This window comes from Malus sylvestris, chromosome 1 (genome assembly GCF_916048215.2).
Source record: "Malus sylvestris chromosome 1, drMalSylv7.2, whole genome shotgun sequence".
Lineage (NCBI taxonomy): Eukaryota > Viridiplantae > Streptophyta > Magnoliopsida > Rosales > Rosaceae > Malus > Malus sylvestris.
In genome coordinates this window covers 24,068,704-24,081,675 of record NC_062260.1, presented here as the reverse complement: position 1 = coordinate 24,081,675, position 12,972 = coordinate 24,068,704, and the positions used below count along the sequence as shown (strand labels likewise).

The following is a 12,972-nucleotide window of genomic DNA, read 5'->3' as shown; positions in this document are numbered from 1 at the left end:
TTTAGAAACGGGGACATATCTCCTTCTTCGCTATTATAATTAAAGACTTGCTTAGTTGTAACAGAAAAATATCGTTCGTAAACGATTATTTCAATTATTGGAATTGTATGAGGACTTAAATTATTAAAATAGGGAAATACATGATAAAATGTATCTATAACTGTGTAATTTTCCTTGTTTAATTGTCAGAAAATGAAATTATGACAAATATTTTTTGTGTAATTTTCAAGTTGTTAAAAAAACATATAGACGGATGAAAAAATAGGTAAATTGGTAAACAAAGGACAAGTGGGTTCAAAAACAGATAAACGGGTAAATGATTATGGTTAAATGGGTAAATGGTTATGGTTAAATGGATAAATAGTTATGGTTATAGTTAAATGGGTAAATGATTATGGTTAAATGAGTATACAGTTATGGGTATAGTTAATTGTTTATAAACGGTTATGTGTATGAGTATAACCGTTTATATAATTACCCAACAGGTAAAAGGTTATGCGGATATGAATATAAACGGTTATGGGTAAATAATCGCAATTACCCGCCCACCATAACCGTTGCCCATTCCTAATTGTGCATTTGATTAGGGGCATTACTACGAATGACGAAAACATTCATGAATGTGTTCTTCATGTCTCGTTAGGAAAGTGAGTGATAAGCCTCCAGATACTCTCTCCCCGACAGTATTATTGTAATTGCTATGACACATGAAAAAAATTTCATTGCAAGAAAGCAAAAGACATGAACTTAGAAAGATCACGAAGTTTTCATGATTATACTTGGACAATAAAAGATAAATAAAACTAATGAAAAGAGCTTGAAAACTTTAAGTTTTAACGATAAAGACAAAATAAAGGGTAAAGTGAATAGTATCATGATTGACTATTTAGGGTAAAAATGTGGTTTTTTGTCAAAATGAACAGTACCAAAAGCTTTTTGTTAAAGTTCCCTAAAACATATGGATTTGGTCGCGACGATGACAAAGTAAAGATATATGAGTATATGCGTAATCTTATTGTACAAATCAAATGATGTATATGTTTGTACAGTCCGGAGACAGACACTTCTTTAATACATCTCTTTTTCATCCTGTATAAACCCTACTTTCTTGCTGTTACAGACATAATCTTATGTTCTGAACAATTTCCTTACAATAGCTCGTCATTTGCCTTGACGCTTATCCTTTCTCCAATCCCATGGCTTCTCAGGGTTTGATGAAGCCCACAACCCAACTCGCTCCGCCCGAGCCTGTTCTTCCCACTGTTATGATTGAAACATGTGAAAATCAAATGTTGAAACATGTGAAAATCAAATGTAGCTCTGTATGAGTTCTTGCTAAAATTATGTTGTTTTACGTTGTATTAATTACACTTCATCAAGATACAGAATTGAAGTATGATTTTACTCACCCTTGCAAATTCTGGGCGTTTGTCGTAGGCTGCGTAATGCCATGCACACCCGTTCTTGAGCATTACTTCCTGGATGAGATTGTAAACGGATATCAAGACTTGTTGGTGCTATATTAAAGTTAGCTGCCATATATTACCTGTACAAATGTGCCATTGCTGTATATGTCGCCCACACAGCGTCCATAACGATCTTCCCCGTAGATAAGAACCCTCAAGCACTTGCCCTGAATAAGCTTAACCAGCTCCTGTTTGGCTTCTTTTCCATAGGGCATTGAACTCTCCGGCGCATCTATACCCCTGTTTTCTCTTAAGACTCAATTAACTTTCACTAGTAGGATATGTTGCAGCTAGTTGAAATCATGTAAACAGATGATTTTACCTCAGTCGGATCCTGTACTTTCGGGCAAGGACCTCCTCGTTTTCAATATTCAGTACCCTGAATGGAGGGGGAAAAGCAATTAGAAACCTGTTTCTGCATTGGAAATGATTAATTAAACGAAATTAATGCAAGCGGCACATGAATATCCAACCGGTATCCAGCATCAATGATCTTCTTGTGAAGTGCATCTGCCCTTGTATAGTTCCTCACTGCGCGTGCTTCTGATCTTTCAATGGCAGCTGTTTGCACATCGCTCGGAACACAGGATGACTCCCTGGGATCCTCTGTGCTGACGTAGACCGTCACTGTATCGCCATCTGCAATCGCTTTTTCATCAACCTGGTTTCATCAAAATGAATCACCAATCAGAATTCCTAACTACTTTGCAGGCACTTGGTTGTGGTGAAAAGCAATAGTAAATATTACCGGTAGCGTCTGGAACTCAAACTTCACTCCTTGAGGCAATGATGTTGGATCCTCAGAGGAAATATTGAGGCCATAGAAAGCCAACACACCCTACAGATAAGCAATCACAAAAGCACTTTTACGTTACTGTATTTCATTAAAGTTGTGAAAAGCATGTAATGGTCGGAATTTTGTGGCAATGTACCTCAACATCCGCCTTTCGATGTCCTTTCAGGGTTTGTATGACAAGACCAGCCGCTTCTTCGGGTGTTCTTGGTGGCGGTTTTGTTTCCCTCCATGTCACAACTAGTTTTCTATACCTTCACACAGTTGGCAATTTACAGAAATTTCACTCATATGGATATAAATTTCTTCGAAGTCTGACCTTTTTTATTCGTAATTGCAGGTTCGTTTAGACGTGTTTTTGAAATAACTGAAAACGCTTTTGGTAAAAATGTTTTTGGAATCAATTCTTAATAAAAATGCAAGTAAATTATGGAAAAGCATTTAAATGTTTCATGGATATGTGCTTCTTCCACGAAGCATTAAGTGATTTTGGAACAAAAAAAACATTTTCTCTAAAAACGCTTCATGTAATTTTAAAAGGACATCCAAACGAACCCTAATGAGATAGATTGCAAATCGTTTGCTAATTACCAGTTAGCTTGAGCTTTCCTGGACGAGACAACATGCTGACCGAGCCCTTCTGGGACCTTAAAAATCACAAACATGCAAAATTGAGAAGAAGGAAAAAAAAAAGTCAACTTTAAGAAAACGCGATCGAAATTAACAAAACCCAGAAACGTAAAAACCAAAAAATCATCATCCATTTACTCAGATAAAGCTTTTTACCTATCAAAAGAACGAGAATTATGAAGAAATAAACTGCATTTCCGACCTTAAGAACCGAAAAAGTGATGAAACAGTTGAATTAGTGATAAAAAGATTACCTGAGAGGTGATCTCGAAGTTGTAGAGGTCTTGGGCAAGAGCCGAAACGCCGACAGTGGTGGCGGAGACGCCGTGATGGCCAAGTGGATCAGAGTAGTCCCCGCCGGTGGTGGTGGGTTTGCTGCATTGGCCCAAGAGGAACCTTACGAAGCTTCCCAACAACCCCATTTCTCAATTTTCCCAGCAATCTTCTGAGCCTCCGGAGGCTCAGAGCTGTATAGTAATTGGACCCAGAAGAAGCTGAACAAGCAAGAAAAAGGGAAGACTTTTGAGGCTGATGGAAAGGAGATTATAAATAAATCATTGGTTTTTGGTGAATTAGATGAAGCAAAACAGGAAATTGCCAACCGATGAGACATGGAAGCGGAGAGAGGACGCAACGAATCATTGAACAGAGGGACACGTGGCGTGTTGTGTTGTAGTTGGTCAACGGTTAATGTCAGCATCCCAACTGGAAGATATTTGTTCCGTTTGGTTCGTTACTGAAATCAGTCTTTTTTTTTCTTTTCTTTTTTTGGTAAAAGGGTTACTTTATTAGTATAACACAACTTAATTACATGAACAAAGTCCTAAATACATCGGAGAGGATCCTCTCCGAACCCAAACCCTCCGAATCCTCCTGATCCTTTTTCTTTAAAGGCCGCATTGGCGTCGTGGCTTCCCCAGAATCGGCATCGTGCTTCTCGAAGTTAGCGTCGTGGCCTCTTCGGAGCTAGTTACCAACAGCGTCATAATAACCGTTGACGATTGTGATTCTATATAAAACTGAGAATGTGGAAGTTTTATATAAACATGAAAAAGAAGACCCATGAGTGAAGGAGAAGGATTATTGAAGAATAAGCAGCAGCATAAGCAAAACTGTAGAAAAGAAAGAAGAAGAAGGAGGATCGAGAGAGTTTGGGTCTGAAGAGGATCCTTTCCCCAAATACATAAATTACATAGGCAAAAGACAGACATCATATGGTTTCAGATTTGTGATTTTTGGAAGACATATGATCTTTGAAGAAAGACTTAAAAGATGAGCAGTTCGAATCTTTGAAATACATTACGAAGTGAGTTCCATAAAAATTGTGTAAAAAAATTGGTGCCACGGATCGTCCCCTATATAATTGTATATAGCTAAATATGCTTTACAAGTCTACTATCAGGATATATGTCACATCTCGCCCCAGGCCCCTACCACATCCCAGGCCCAACTCCACCGTAGCACAATATTGTCTGCTTTAGGCCCCGACCACGCCTTCACGGTTTTGTTTCTGAGAACTCACACGAGAACTTCCCAGTGGGTCACCCATCATGGGAATACTCTCGCGCGAACTCACTTAACTTCGGAGTTCCGATGGAACCCGAAACCAATGAGGTCCCAAAATGCCTCGTGCTAGGTAGAGATGGGAATACATATAAGGCTTATAAGATCCACTATCCTGGGTGATGTGGGATGTTACAATCCACCCCCCTTAGGGGCCCGATGTCCTCGTCAGCACACATCAGACCAGGGATTGGCTTTGATACCAAATTGTCACATCCCAGCCCAGGCCCTCACCATATCCCAAGCTCAACTTCACCGTAGCACGATATTGTCCGCTTTGGGCCCTGACTACACCCTCACGGTTTTGTTTTTGGAAACTCACACGAGAACTTCCCAGTGGGTCACCTATCATAGGAATGCTATTGCGCGAACTTGCTTAACTTCGGAGTGCCGATGGAACGCGAAGCCAACGAGATCCCAAAATGCCTCGTGCTAGGTAGAGATGGGAATACATATAAGGCTTACAGGATCCACTCCCATGGGCGATGTGGGATGTTACAATCCACCTCCTTAGGGGCCCAACGTCCTCATCAGCACACATCCGACCAGGGATTGACTTTGATACTAAATTGTCACATCCCGGCCCGGGCTCCCATCACATCCTGGACTCAACTCCACCGTAGAATGATATTGTCGGCTTTGGGCCCCGACCACACCCTCACGGTTTTGTTTATGGGAACTCACACGAGAACTTCCCAGTGAGTCACCTATCATGGGATTGCTTTCGTGCAAACTCGCTTAACTTCAGAGTTTCAATGGAACCTGAAGCTAGTGAGGTCCTAAAAAGCCTCGTGCTAGGTAGAGATGAGAATATACATATAAAACTTAGAAGATCTACTCCCTTGGACGATGTGGGATGTTATAATATATTTCTTTTATGTCTACGCAACTTGCACATAACTAACTGCTATGCGACCAAAGATATATCTTTTTTGGACCTCTTAAGCATCAAAAGACAATAATAAACGGTTAAGATTTTACTAAAAAAAAGTTAGTTAAATCTCAACCGCTCATTCATGAAAAATAATGTATGGAAAAGAATTATGCACATGATGATTGTTGTAGTCAGATTAAATATACGCGGCTTGTAAAGGATTTCAGCCCAACTGTCCCCCAGTTTTCATGAACCTCAAGAGTAAAGGGAATTCAGCCGAATCCAATCTCAAGGCTTGCAATAAATTCTGTTGGCCTGCCAGAAAAGTCATGAACCCCACTTCCATTTGCCGCACTGTCCACTCACGTATGGTTCAAATTAGCATAATTTTTTTACTTTGGTTCGTAATAATAAAAATTAATAGAAGTGGTCATAAGTTTATCTATTATAAATTAAGAAAAATTAATTAAAATGATTTGAAAATTTTGAGTTTTAATGATAATGACAAAATAAAGGGTAAAGTAAATAGTATCATATTTGACTTTTTAGTGTAAAAATGTGATTTTTCGTTAAAGTGAACAGTACTGCGGACTTTTCGTTAAAATTCCTTATAAATTATTTTGGTTATTTCATAAAAAATTGTCAATAGAGGAACAATTCTATTGACTTATGAGAATATTGACAAATTTTTCACAAAAAAGCCAAAATGATTAACGCTGGATAAACTTATAAAACACTTCTAATTTTTCTTATCAGAAATTAAAGTAAATAGTTATACTAGTTTCAGAAACTATTTTGACTAAAAAGTATAACAATGAATGACAGCAAAGAAATATGGCACTAAGTTGGGATCATGAACTCGAAAATGCCCTTAAAAAATTAAAAAAAATGAAATGTTCATGGTGGAAGACTATTAGTGGTCCCCTTCCATGTTATTCTTTCACAAAAATTCACGGTTCAATCTGCATTTCTCCGTGTGAACCGAATATTACAACCCTCCAAAGTCTCGGTTTTTTTTCAAATACGTGTAGACGTTAAGTACATACAATTTTTCACATCGTTAAAGTGGTACATTACTCTCGACCATTTTAAACACCAAAATTATTATTTTTCGCAAAGTTTACGCACTTAATGTGGACGCGTATTGAAGAAAAGTGGTCAATCTATGGGCCCTCGTTCTTGAAGAAGTTTGAATAAAACAATATATTCCCTTTCCTTGCCCCAACCAAAGCCGGCAGCTTTCATGATATTTGCCCGCCCTATGAAGAGCCTTGTTGCTTTCAAGCCAAAAATCAAGAACAAAGCAGCCTTACACAAAGTGGAAAATTTAAAATTTAAAATAACAATAAAGTCTTATTCCGTTAAGTGAAGTCGACTGTATAAATTTTGTAATGTAATTGCGCTCGGTATTGCGTAAAGTCTTTTGTTAACTTCATATACTTCATATATTTCAGAGTTTTTTTTAATTATCTCATTATCGTAGGCTTCTGTCTTATAATCATATTTTCTAATCAAAACATCGGTAAATCTTTGTTTCGCATGACCAAATCTCTCTTCTTTTCTTCATTGTGGCCCCAGTAAATCAAGTAAAGAATCCAATACCTCATTCACCACCGTTTATTAATATGTCTCAACTTTCTGTTCACTATGATAACACATCAAGAACCATCTCCTTCCCATTTCCACCTCTTTCCACACTCAACAGTTTCCACTTTTTGGCTCAAATCCATCATCAAGATTAAATGGGAAATGTAAGCAAGATCCATCTTAAATTGCTGAAATTTTATGGATTTTGATTTTGATTGAACTAATGGAGCCTTTTTTTGTTGTTGTCTTAGGTGGTGGAATTGAAGGTGGGCTTGCACTGCGAGGAATGCATCAAGAAAATCTTGAAGGCCATCAAGAAGATTGAAGGTAATTCATGTCTACTTTCATGCTTTAAACTACGGCGAAGAGCGTCAGGATCCACATCGTAAACGTGCGCACAAGCGAAGCAAGAACAACCATAACTAGCTTGCACGCTTGCACGACTGATCCTAACACTCGCAAATAACATGCCCCTTAAACTACTTCCAACCCATTTTTTGATTGCTTCTGCTCTTTCTGGGTAGCAGATATTGAAACATACAACGTGGACACACAACTCAACAAGGTCACGGTGACCGGAAACGTTACGGAGGAAGAAGTCGTTAGGGTTCTTCAAAAGATTGGTAAGATGGCAAGCACTTGGGAAGGAAAGGAAGCAACCTCCTGAATCAGAATTCAATCCCACAGCCTTCAGTCGCTAGCAAAACAGAAAATAATCAAATATTTCGATCCGACGGTTAGGAGGGACTCGATCTTCAATGCAGAAATAAATTGAATACTCTTAACCGCTCGAGCCACACTGCAGCCTATGTAATCAGGCTTCTCAAAGCCTTCAATTTTGTAATTTAATTTCTGTTTAAATAATAATTTTCCTTCTCCCACATAGTAAATTAGTTGCTTAAACAAGATCTAATTAGTCGCTAATTAGATTTTAATTTATTGCTCAAAACAAAGTTACAAGCGGTAGAACACATGTACATGAACAGACAGTGAAAGCTAGATACATGCTTATCTACCAAAAAAACCAAAAGGCTACATCAAACTCGGTGATCCAGAGCCGACCGAATCGGTCTACCGCGGCTGCTGGATCGGCCTCGGACTCACTTTCACGTTGACAATCTTCGGAGCCTTTTCGATGTACCTCGGCGCCTCCGCCGCGGGTCGGCCCTTCCGCCATTTCAGCAATCCCCACGACGCCAGCTCTTTCTTCGAGTCCTTCTCTTGTTCCTCCACCGCCGCTGCACACCACAAAATTTTAAACAGAGTCAGATCGGAAACTCGATCGAGATGACTCAGAGTGAAAGGTACTAGACTCGTTAGGGACTGCTTCTGTACGAAGCACTTCCGCTGCTTTTTCCAGGAGTGCTTTTATTGGAAAATATTGAAATTTTTTTGTTAACTCTTGAAAAAGCATTTGGATTGCTTACTGGGAAAAGCACAACCGCACAAGTGCTTTTCTAAAAGTGCTTCTATGATCTAGAAGCAGTTATAGTTAGAAATGCTTACGCTGAGTGCGGGGGGAGTGATGGTGGTTCTCGACGTCGTCGAAGAGGGCGTCGATGTCGGGGAGGAGGTCAGGATCGAGAATATCGGGATAGGCGCCGTCGTTTTGGGGATCTTGGAAGCGCTCCCGGAGCCAGTAGTCTTGGAACCAAGGGGAGGACTGAACCAGGGCCCACCATTCGGCGGAGAAGTCCTCCACCGTCCGATACGCCAGCGGCACGAACATCGGAGCGTTGGGATTCAGATTCGACGACGTCGTCGCGCTCCTGGAGATCACGTCCATGGCCAGTTCGCTGCTTGCTTTCCTTGCTGTCAATCTCGAAACGACGTCGATGAGAGAGAGAGAGAGAGACTGATACGCAAGGAGATGAACGAGCGGATAAGGATAAGAGTGGAAATATCTTACTATAAATAGGCAAATTAATGGGTAAATGCAGACAAATTAATTAATATTTTAATTGAAGGGCGTAAAAATAGGGGGATTGGTCGGTTACTCACTTTTAGTGGCCCACAATTTTTTTTTTTTGGTAACTACCCACAATTTTCTTGGATTTCCCAACTTGCCCACTGAGGCCTAGAAATTTCTTTACTTTGTGACATATGGGTCGAGAGTGACGCAGGCCCACTGTTTTTTCATGCCACGCGGAAGCCACTTCGGTTTTATCCGCTTACTGGAGAATTCTAGAATGCATCGTTTCATGCCCTGTTCCAGGATTTTTAGCCGTTTGATACTTATTAGTAGTTATTGTGTGTGTGTGTGTGTTTTTTTTTATTAAGTAAAGATTTAGAGCTATGTTATGAGCCGGTTCATTCTCGAAAAATCTCCAATTTGATTTTGACATTAACCATAATACGCTCTCAAAAGGTGGAATTCTAATGTATAATTAGCTGAAACTTCATCTTATGTTAATGGTATAACGCATCGTGTAAGGTTCTCTTCATACTGCATTTGCTTCACGTAACGTTGTCTAATAGACACGAGTTGCACGATAACAATGTACTGTGAGTTGCTCTAAAAATTGTGGTTGCTAAATCATGTGACGAATGGGCATGAGTATCGTGGAGAGTTAAAATTCAGTTCAAACTGCAAAGAGAGAAATTCAAACTCAGATACTTCCGAGCACACCTCCTTTTGCTAATGTGACTACGTTAATTATCATAAAATCCAAATAAATCAAAATTGACCAATTCTTCGTTCTAGTGCTTCATTAGTTAACATCATCAATCACTAGCTTGCAGTCATATCAGTATGCTCTTTAAAACATGAGGTGATTTAGCCCCTAATCTATCACCTTGTAGCCAGTAAACTTGTAGCCTTATTAATATTTGGATTAATGTTACTAATTACCTTATATTTAGGTTAATAAATAAATAAAATAGAATAATCCATGCATGCTATAGCTAAACACCCGCAGTTTTCTAAAGGCTCGAATTTAGATTTATCTATTTTGTAGGATATAACTCACCCGTCAAAGACTTGAATTCCCAAAATATCAGCTTCACCTCCCATTCCTCTCTCCGACTGTGTGTTTGTGTATGTGTAATTCTTGTGTATGGTACCTGTTGCATTCACTTCTTCTTTCTCCGATTTTTCGGTATCTTTCTTTCGTTGTTCCTTTCATTTTCTTCTTCCTCTTCCTTGTGGTGCCCAGCCCAGATGGGCTTGGAGATAAATACGTTGGTTATAGATATCGAACAGGCCATAGACAATGTGAGTTTGGTGTGCCAAGCTCCCCACGGCAACATTGTTTCCGATGGACTATGGCGCCATCACAACCCTCTCAGATCCTCTACGTCTCTTCTTCTGCTGCAGTTATCTGCCATCACCATTGTTTCCCAGTTGATCAATCTCTGCCTCAAACCCATGGGACAGTCCACCATCGTTTCTCAGATGTTTGTACGATTTCAATCTCTACATTAACAAAACTTGTACCTACATTTGGACACCGTTTCTACATGAACTAATTCGCCATGCTTTCTTTTTGTTGCATTAAAAAGGGTAAAATTAAAAGGAAGCACAGTATAAAATTAACTCGAAAATTAGCGTGTATCATTCTGTATGAACAGAGGATGATTATGTAGCTATATATTCCGTGTGTATCTAACAAATCGAAAATGTGTACCTTCTTCAGGGCGGTGTAATATTTGGGCCATCACTTCTGGGGCACAGAAAGGAAATTGCAAACACCATCTTCCCGATAAAAGGCGCTAATGTGTTTGAAACTATTTCAACATTCGGCCTCATGTTCTTCCTTTTTTCAATAGGAGTGAAGATGAATGCAGACAGAATGATAAGGCCCGAACGAAGAGTAGTTGCCATTGCACTTTCGATGTTCTTCTTCACCTTGGCACTCCCCTTATGCCTAGCCATGACAATGAGAAAATATGTCGCAATGGACGAGACCCTTAAGACGGCTCTCCCAACTATAACTGCAGCACAGGCTGTAACGGGTTCCCCTGTGATTGGTTGTTTACTAACCGAGCTCAAGCTAATGAACACAGACCTTGGCCGCCTGGCCCTCTCTGTAACAATGTTTGCCGATGTTATTGGCATCAGCATGGTTGGGATTGCCATGGCAATTTTGGGTAACAAGACAAAAAGTGCGTTAGTTCCAGCTTTGGAAATAATAACAGCAGCAGTTTTTATTCTTTCGATTATATATGTGTTCAGGCCAACAATTCTATGGATGCTAAACCGTATAGAGGAAGGGAAATCTGTCAAGGAGTCATATATCATTACCATTTTCCTGTTTGTTCTTGTGTGCGGATTTCTCAGTGAGCTCGTCAGCCAGCATTACCTGCTGGGACCTCTAGTGCTTGGCTTCGTCGTGCCTGAAGGACCGCCTTTGGGATCTGCATTGGTGATGAAGTTGGAAATTATGGCTACAGGATTGTTCTACCCAAGTTACCTTGCCAATAGCGGGCTGAGGACGAACATCTTCAGGATTAATCCTCGGTCTACATGGATTATGGGTTTTCTTGTTCTCTTTTCTGCCCTGGTGAAGATAGGAGCAGTAATGTTACCAGCGGCCTATTTTGATGTCCCTACGCATGAAGCTTTTGTGCTCGGCGTTATCCTTAATGCAAAAGGCATCACTGAGCTTGTTATGTTCAATATTTGGAAGCAAGGCAAGGTCTGAATCTCAATCACTAATTTAAACTATCTTTTTCTCTAATTGTTTTCAGTACGATGCTCACCTCGGATGATATGATGAATCTTTTACAGATTCTGACTGATCAAGAATTCGCGCTGTCCGTGTTCTCAGTGATAGTGATGACAGCAATTGTAACACCTTTGATAAGGTATCTTCATGATCCATCGAACAAATACGCAGCACTTAAAAGAAGTACTATCCAGCATTTGAAGCGCGGGTCAGAGCTCCAAATCCTGGCCTGTATCCACAATCACGACAATGTTCCCACTGTCATAAACGTCCTGGAGGTATCAAATGCTACAGAAGAGAACCCTGTTGCAGTCATAGGACTCGTCCTCACTGAGCTTGTAGGGCGAACCAACCCTATTCTTGTGGCACACCAACCCCATGACAACTTGGACAACAATACAGCCATGTCCAGCCATATTGTCAAAGCACTGAGGCAGTACGAGCAGCATAACGAAGGGTGCGTATCCCTCCAAGCATTCACTTCCATCTCACAGTATATAACAATGCACGAGGATGTTTGCCGGGTAGCATTAGATAATAGGGTTAACCTGGTGATCCTGCCATTTCACAAGCAATGGGCAGTAGATGGCAACATTGGGGCAGTGAACCGAGCTCTCCGGTCCATGAACAAGAATGTCCTCGAAATGGCACCTTGCTCTGTTGGAATTCTCATTGACCGGGGACTGCTAGCAGGGTCGTTGTCAGTTCTAACCAGCCAGTATATATTCCATGTCGCTGTGATCTTCATTGGTGGTGCAGACGATGCAGAGGCACTAGCCTATGGTGCTCGCATGGCAAGACATCCGAGCGTGGATTTAACAGTTGCCCGGTTGCTTCTCTTTGGTGATGAAAACAGTAAAGAACGGAAGCGGGACACTGACCTGGTTGATGACTACCGGCTAGCTAATGCAGACAATGAGCGGTTTGTCGTCGTGGAAGAGGTGGTAAGAGATGGAGCAAGATTGTCTGCTGTTATCAAATCAATGGTGGATTGTTTTGATTTGATATTGGTAGGCATGCACCATCAGGACTCCCGACTTCTTTCGGGGCTTGGTGAGTGGAGTGAGTGCCCGGAGCTTGGAATCATCGGGGATATGCTTGCTTCCTCGGATTTTTATTGCTCAGTTTCTGTACTAGTGTTGCAGCAACAGAGAATAGGAGGGAAACCAGTTAGTCGGAATCAACCGGTTGACAGAGAACCGCTAATTCAGGATGCACCACCTGAGGAAACAGTAAGAGGATCCTGGACAATTACAGTTAATGAATAGGAAATAGAGTATAGAAACTCTTCCTTTTTCGTATAACCCCATTCATTTTTCTGTAAATGATACCATTTTGGGGTCTTTTTGTACTTTGTTTTTCAAGAGTAACATAATGTAACTTTCCTAAGAA

At 40.4% G+C, this 12,972-nt stretch overlaps 4 protein-coding genes and 1 long non-coding RNA gene across 5 annotated transcripts; 2 read left to right on the top strand and 3 right to left on the bottom strand.

Annotated features, from left to right (window-relative positions):
* Positions 1-993: 993 nt before the first annotated feature.
* Positions 994-3,473, bottom strand: LOC126623589 (staphylococcal-like nuclease CAN2). Its single transcript, XM_050292528.1, has 9 exons — positions 3,144-3,473; positions 2,851-2,906; positions 2,399-2,513; positions 2,215-2,304; positions 1,940-2,127; positions 1,789-1,845; positions 1,547-1,706; positions 1,410-1,478; positions 994-1,260 (listed from the first exon to the last, which is right to left on the bottom strand). The coding sequence occupies exons 1-9, from the start codon at positions 3,309-3,311 to the stop codon at positions 1,162-1,164; spliced, it is 1,002 nt and encodes a 333-aa protein (XP_050148485.1). The 5' UTR covers positions 3,312-3,473; the 3' UTR covers positions 994-1,161.
* Positions 3,474-6,832: 3,359 nt separating this feature from the next.
* LOC126606074 (copper transport protein ATX1) lies at positions 6,833-7,803 on the top strand. The gene is made up of 3 exons (XM_050273535.1): positions 6,833-7,077; positions 7,165-7,240; positions 7,441-7,803. Exons 1-3 carry the CDS (start codon positions 7,069-7,071, stop codon positions 7,578-7,580), a joined length of 225 nt encoding a protein of 74 aa, XP_050129492.1. The 5' UTR covers positions 6,833-7,068; the 3' UTR covers positions 7,581-7,803.
* Positions 7,804-7,826: 23 nt separating this feature from the next.
* On the bottom strand, positions 7,827-8,801 carry LOC126605981 (protein EARLY RESPONSIVE TO DEHYDRATION 15-like). The gene is made up of 2 exons (XM_050273472.1): positions 8,420-8,801; positions 7,827-8,151 (listed from the first exon to the last, which is right to left on the bottom strand). The coding sequence occupies exons 1-2, from the start codon at positions 8,697-8,699 to the stop codon at positions 7,985-7,987; spliced, it is 447 nt and encodes a 148-aa protein (XP_050129429.1). The 5' UTR covers positions 8,700-8,801; the 3' UTR covers positions 7,827-7,984.
* Positions 8,802-9,586: 785 nt separating this feature from the next.
* LOC126606216 (uncharacterized) lies at positions 9,587-11,595 on the bottom strand. Its single transcript, XR_007617162.1, has 2 exons — positions 10,540-11,595; positions 9,587-10,349 (listed from the first exon to the last, which is right to left on the bottom strand). It is a non-coding gene; the product is annotated as an uncharacterized LOC126606216 (long non-coding RNA).
* LOC126605659 (cation/H(+) antiporter 15-like) lies at positions 9,973-12,873 on the top strand. Its single transcript, XM_050273110.1, has 3 exons — positions 9,973-10,313; positions 10,549-11,550; positions 11,643-12,873. The coding sequence occupies exons 1-3, from the start codon at positions 10,074-10,076 to the stop codon at positions 12,846-12,848; spliced, it is 2,448 nt and encodes an 815-aa protein (XP_050129067.1). The 5' UTR covers positions 9,973-10,073; the 3' UTR covers positions 12,849-12,873.
* The last annotated feature ends 99 nt before the right edge of the window (positions 12,874-12,972 follow it).